The sequence below is a fragment of the Lycium ferocissimum genome, chromosome 5, assembly GCF_029784015.1.
Source record: "Lycium ferocissimum isolate CSIRO_LF1 chromosome 5, AGI_CSIRO_Lferr_CH_V1, whole genome shotgun sequence".
Lineage (NCBI taxonomy): Eukaryota > Viridiplantae > Streptophyta > Magnoliopsida > Solanales > Solanaceae > Lycium > Lycium ferocissimum.
This window is the reverse complement of record NC_081346.1, coordinates 70,425,707-70,432,501: the sequence shown is the minus strand read 5'-3', so window position 1 is coordinate 70,432,501 and position 6,795 is coordinate 70,425,707. Positions and strand designations below refer to the sequence as shown.

The window sequence follows — 6,795 nt, the reverse complement described above, 5'->3', positions numbered from 1 at the left end:
TCAAAGATAACATGACGACTAATGATGATTTTTCGAGAGGAAAGATCAAAACACTTGTACCCACGATGATTAGAGGGGTAACCCAAAAAAACACATGGTGTAGAACGGAGTTGAAGTTTGTTTATGGGTAGTAGAAGGAAAAAGAGGAAAACATAAACACCCAAAAACCCGAAGATGAGAATAAGACGGATCCTTTTGATAAAGAATCCGAAGGGGAGATTGATAATTCAATTGCTTATGAGGAAGAATATTGAGAAGGTAAGTTGTCATTTGTAATGCATGGTGCCAAAAGGAGGGAGGTAAAGAAGCATGGGCAAGTAAAGTACGAACAACATTGTTAATCGTACGAATTTTCCTTTCGGCTTTTCCATTTTGAGGAGAAGTATGAGGACAAGACAACCGGAAAGAAAGACCATGCTTTTTACAAAAATCCCAAAAAGGTCTATTATCAAATTCCCGACCATTATCACATTGTATGTTCTTAATTTCCCGTTCAAATTGAGTTCGGATGAATGTTCTAAAATTTAATATGGTGGAATAAGCATCGGATTTTTTAGATAATGGAAAGGTCCATAAAAATTTAGAAAAATCATCCAACAATAATATATAATACCGATGACCAGTAGAACTCAAAACAGGTGATGTCTAAAGATCAGTATGAACAATATCAAATGGCATAATAGTAGTAGAATTTGAAGTAACAAACGGAAATTTAATATGTTTCCCAAGAGGACATGAATGAAAAATACTAGAATTTCCAGATTTATTACATTCAATAAATTTATTCTTCCTAAGAGAACTCAAAATATTCGCTCCCGGGTGGCCCAAACGGTCATGCCATAAGGAGGGAGCTAAAGCAGCAAATGTAGAATGGGAAGAGACATGTGGTTTGGTGATGGGATAGAGCGCGCCACGACTCTCACATCTCATTAGACGCATCCCCGTCTGTAAATCCTTCACAGAAAACCCAAATGGATCAAATTCAATTGAAACAGAATTATCAGTTGTGAACTTCCTAACTGACACTAGATTTTTGATAAGATGGGGGGCATGAAGGACATTTTTAAGAGACAAGGGAGGATGGGGAGACTCTAATTTAGTATGACCAAACCCACGAATTGGAATAGATTGACCATTACCAACAGTTATACCATGATTATTGCTCAAATTAAAATAAGACGTGAGATTACCTTGTCCGGATATCATATGAGAAGTGGCGCCGGTGTCCATGTACTAGTTTGGATCCGGAGGAGTAATACCGAGGGTGTGCATTGCAGCCTCGATATCTGTTGGAGTAGGAGCTGTAGCCGAGTAAGCTTGCTGAGGAAGGGGCCCAAGAATACCGGGCTGTGGCTGTTGGCGCTGCTGCCGCAAATTCATGTTGGGCCTGGCCCATTGTCCAGTAGGAAGTGGACATGGGGGTACAGCCCACTGCATCCATGGCCACGGCATCCACCGCCGCCCCGAGAGGTCCCCGATTGTGGGGGGGGGGAGGGTTGCTCCTGCCTACCATTGCGGTTGTTGCTGCCACCGCCCTTTCCCCCACCACCTGAGCCACCGCCGAAGTTGCCTTTCCCTTTGCCCCCACCGGAATTTCTATTCTTACCAGAATTTCCATGACTTTGAGGCCGTTTACCACCTAAATTATGGCGTTGTGAGGACGATTGATCAACAGAGTCATGAGAATTGTCCGAATCACGAGCAACCATAGCAGAAGATGTGTTTTGAGTCGTCTTTCTGAGACCAACCTCTTCAAGAACAAGCATCGAGCGAGCTTGATAAAATTGGGGCAAAGGATCGCTTTGACGGATGAGTGTGGCCACACCATTATATGGCTCGGTGAGGCCGGACACCAGTTGGAGAACCAGTCGGTTATTGTCCACCGAAGAGCCTACATTCTTGAGTTGATCCGACAAGGACTTGAGATGTTGATAGTACGCGGAGACATTGGGAAATTGCTCCATTTCAGTGTGTGTGAAATCGTACTCAAGTGTGACGGCACGGGAGTGTTTGTTATCTTGGAATATATCACACAGCCTATTCCAAGCCTCCATCGCCGTAGTGTCGGGTTCAAGAATTGTATGTAGCAAATCTTGAGAGATAGTGGCATAGATCCATTAGAGTACCGTGGCATCGAAGGTGACCCACAGTTCCATCTCCTCCTCTGTCTTAGGGGGCTTCTCCTTGCCTTTTCTTTGGAGGAATAATATGGTCTATGACTTTGTGAGATCGTGCGTGAATTTTGAAGAGTTCCGCCCACGTAGCATATTGAACGTTCTCCATCTCAAGGGTGACGAGAACAAGATTCTTGATGTTAGAAACAGCAAGAGCAGGGTGAAAGGATGATTTGGACTCAGCCATGGAGAAGAGAAAAGAAAAGAAAAAATGCAACAGGAAGAAGACGAAGGGCGGTTGCGGAAGAGTGAGGATGGAAACCTAGAAATCTGATACCATGAAAGAAGTATCTTCCCTGAATAATTCCTTAAGCATAATTAGCTTATATACAAGATTACAAGTGTAAAGTTAGGCTAAGGATACAAACTGATTAGCTATAATTAAGGGCTAATTATATCGCTAAATATACACCTAACAAATATAACAACTATACAAAATCAGAATATATTATCATATATTCTAACACTCTACCTGAGGTAGAGTTTTGCATTGCCTTGCGAATTCAAATCTCTGCCGTGCGAAATTTCATTCTATTTTTTACTGAACTGAGGTTCGAACCCAGAACCTTGGATATTAGGCGAAAGACAAAAATTAAAGACCACCAATTTGAGAGACAAAAATTAAAGACCAGTGCTTTTTGAAGAGCAATCCGCACAAAAAAAATGTCTAAGAAATCACGTTTTCTCATAGGCCCAAAAGGAAAAAAAAAAAAATTCGTCATGAGTTCGAATTCTTAGGAGGCTATTGCTGTCAATTTGTTTTTTCTACTCATTATATATGATAATTACGCTTCATTTCCAAACATGTTAAAATGGGCTATATGATCCTTGTTGATTATGTCACTTTGTTTATGGTTTTCCACTCTTTTCATCCCTTAGACGTATGGATCTCTGGTGCAAGCTAATGCGGAGTAACTAGCAGCAGCAACAACAACAACATATCTAGTGTAATCCCATAACTAGGGTGTGGAGAGGGTAGAGTGTACGCAAACTTTATCTCTACCATGGAAAGTAGAGAGGCATGTCAGAGTAATTAGCAAATTATTTTCGACCGCTAGTAAATTTTAGCTAGTATTTCAAAAAATTTAAATTTAATTGTTTACAAAAATACTCCTACTTAAACACGGAAATCCATGAATTGTTTACTAGAGTTTCAATATTTATCAATTTGAATTCCACTAATCATTTCCGGTGTTTGAAATTCCAGCTTGAAATTTCTAATAATTTTGACATTTACATTGTGAAATTGAACGCTATGAATCGTTTGCAGAGTTTGAGCTCCATTAATCGTTCACTGAGTTTGAAACTCCAACAAATTTTCAAACTCAATTATGTTGGAGTTTTGCTTGTCAAAGTTTTGATGGTGTTGGAGTTATTTCGTGTTATAGATAGAATATTTCAGTTCAAATATTATTTTTGCCTAAAACTTAATTATTGATTCGAATTAATTCATACAAATTATTAAGCCATCAATACATGGAAAGTGCACATATACCCAATGTTGACGCTTCCGTCTAACTTGTGCCCCCTTTTTTTGAAGTCTCTTTTTCTTTCTTCTTCTTCTTCTTCTTCTTCTTCTTTTTTTGTTTTTTTGGATAACTTCAAACATGGTTTGAATTTTGTCTTGGCTATGATTGAATTTCAGGCATTTTTGCTTGAACTTCAACCATATTTGCCTAAAGATCAGTCATTTGCCTTTATCCAGGCACATATCACCGAAGCGCAGTTTAGCTATTTTTGTTTGAACTTCAATCATATATGGTTGAAGTTCAGTCATTTTTGTCTGATTTCAACCATTTCTACACAAAATTCATGTACATAGCTGAAGTTAAAAATGACTGTAGTGAAAAAAAATAATTGAACTTCAGTCACAAATGGTTGAAATTCAGGCAAAAATGACTGAAGTCCAGCCACTTTTGCTTGAACTTCAGACAAGAATGCATAAACTTCACTTATTTGTAATTTCAGACTTGTGTCTAAAGTTTGATTTTATCAAGCTTAACTTTAGAAACCACATATCTAAATATGTATATATACAAAACAAAAATGAAAAAGTGAAATAAGATTAAATAATGATTTCTTAAAATTAAAAAAAAAAAAAAAAAAGACCCCGTGAAATTTTTACATCATTACGTGGATGGTTCTTGGCCTATATATTTGGCATTTTTCTCCTCAACTCTATATAGGCTTAGCCAAGCAACAAGTGAGCAAAACTGCAGATATCGTCATCTCTAATGCATACCAAGAAAGCCACCCCCAAGATCTGTTACTGCATTTATTACTCATGAAGTTTGTGACTTTGTGTTGTCGTTGTACACTAGGCTTCCATCACGTGCTTGCTTCGTCAAATTTCGCAATGTGTCTTGACTTGTTGGGGGTCTGGTTAATTCCTTTCCCTTTTTTGAAGAAAACTCTAGAGAGTAAAGTAAACTGTCACCAACTGAAATTTCATACTATAATTTACCAATGAATCTTTCTCGATTTATAGCATGTTTAGCTAACCTTTTAAAATTAACTTATTTTGCTATGTGTTTTTTGTTAGAATTTCTTTTCGAAAAAATTATTTTTGGAGAGTAGTGGTTTTGTGTTTGGTTAATCAATTTGAAAAATATTTTTGGCAATATTTGGACTTGTTTGGCCATAAAAATTGTCAGTATTCGAAAAAAATAGTATATGTTTTCAAAGTGAAAATAAATTTGGAAATTGGAATTGTGTTTGGCCATGAATACAAATTGTAATTGTTTTTTTTTGAATTTTTGTGAGTGATTTGGATTGAAAAATGTGAAAATAACTTTTTGGTGTTTTTTAAATTAGGCAACACTCATTGTGTGCTTGTAGTACGCTAGTGGTGGCATTGCTCATGTCGATCTATTTGCAATGATTGGACGCGATTTTACTTCCGTAGGTGTAGTGAGTTCTAGGTGCTGCTCTTGTGTCAAGCTCTAGGCGCTACACGCATAGAGCTTCCCAAAATTATATGACCAAACATGATTTCTGAAATTCAATTCCGAAAGATAATTAAAAATATACATGGCCAAACGGCTATTTAGAGCGGAAATTTATGCTTGATTAGGATTCTAAAAATATTTTAAGAAAAATATATTACTTTTTTTAGCTTTTGAAAAGTAACTTCTTCTACTACTCAAAAGCACTTTTCTCACTAAAAGTTTGGTCAAACACCACAATTCTCTAAAATGAACACTTTTTTAAAAAATATATAAGTTCCTTTGACTTCTCATGCGCTTGATCAAACACGCTATTAGTCTGGATGGTTATCGAGTTAAAAGTGAAGTTTTTGGTTTCGAACTGTAGTTAAAATTAGAGATCGTTTATTGATGGTACTATTAGGATAATTAATCACAACTTAAATATCAATCTCGTATACAATGCAGTGTTAAATCGACCATACAAGAAAAATAATCGTTGCATGATTAATGAAACCTCTGGTCGGTGATATCAAATAATATGCGCATTAAGTTATGCGGGATAAATATTCAATTAGAATAGAAGAATTAACAAAGTGAGAATTAGTTTATTAAAGATAAAAAATCCTTTTTAAAAAATTAACTCATTTAACAGCCAGCCCATAACTAAAGTAAACTTAAAATAAACCTATTTAATTTTCTTTACCCGCTTTAGACATTCGGGGATAGTTCTTTTCTTTTTTTTAGCCGAATAATAGAGTACTTAGGGGACCATTAATATCTAAGCCTACAATTTAGGAAATAGTATTACTAGCTTTAAGCCATTATTTTCCTTCTTTCTAGGCTTTATTCAAGTTAAAAGTTTTATCCTCATACAACTTCCCGGTTACATAACCCTTACAAACAGAGGCGGAGCCAGGATTAGAAGCTTGTGGGTTCAGGGTTCTAATTCTTTAAAGTTACTGGGTTCTTCATTAATAATTTGTACATATTTGATAAAAATGTTAATACCCCCCCCACGCCCCTCGCTAAACCCCCCCCCCACCACAAACCCCCCCACACACACAACTTCTTCTTCTCCAATATTCATAAACCCCCATTCCTATCAAAACTTTTGGGTGAATACTTTCTGATTTTTACAAAAAAATCAATTAGTTTTCATAGATAAATAATAAGTACATACCTAGGATAAATGAATTATGCTTTGTAAGCTCAATGTATAATGTGCATAAATAGTAAGTACATATCCCAGAAACATGAATTATACACTTTAGGCTTAACGTATAATATGCATAAATCGTACAAACCCAAAAAACATGAATTATACAATGTATTATGTAGGCTCAATGTATAATATGCATAAATCGTAAGTAAGTACCCAAAATACATGAATTATACACTGTAGGCTCAAATTATGATGTGCATAAATAGTAAGTACATACCCAAGATACGTGAATTATACACTGCAGGCTCGTATAATGTGCATAAATAGTAAGTACATACCCAAGAAACATGAATTATTTACTGCAGGCTCAATGTATAATGTGCATAAATTGTAAGTACATACCCAACATACATGAATTATACATTGGAGGCTCAACATATAATATGCATAAATCGTAAGTACATTCCCAAGATACATGAATTATACACTGAAGGCTCAACGTATAATGTGCATAAATCGTAAGTACATACCC

The 6,795-nt window shown here is 36.2% G+C and overlaps 1 protein-coding gene across 1 annotated transcript; it reads right to left on the bottom strand.

The window, feature by feature from the left end:
• Positions 1 to 671: 671 nt before the first annotated feature.
• Positions 672 to 2,637, bottom strand: LOC132058517 (uncharacterized). Its single transcript, XM_059450994.1, has one exon. It carries the CDS (start codon positions 2,052 to 2,054, stop codon positions 1,377 to 1,379), a length of 678 nt encoding a protein of 225 aa, XP_059306977.1. The 5' UTR covers positions 2,055 to 2,637; the 3' UTR covers positions 672 to 1,376.
• Between the last annotated feature and the right edge of the window lie 4,158 nt (positions 2,638 to 6,795).

Bases quoted from the DNA above. Each gene is read 5' to 3' on its own strand.
- LOC132058517 (XM_059450994.1), bottom strand. From the start codon at position 2,054: ATGGAGGCTTGGAATAGGCTGTGTGATATATTCCAAGATAACAAACAC.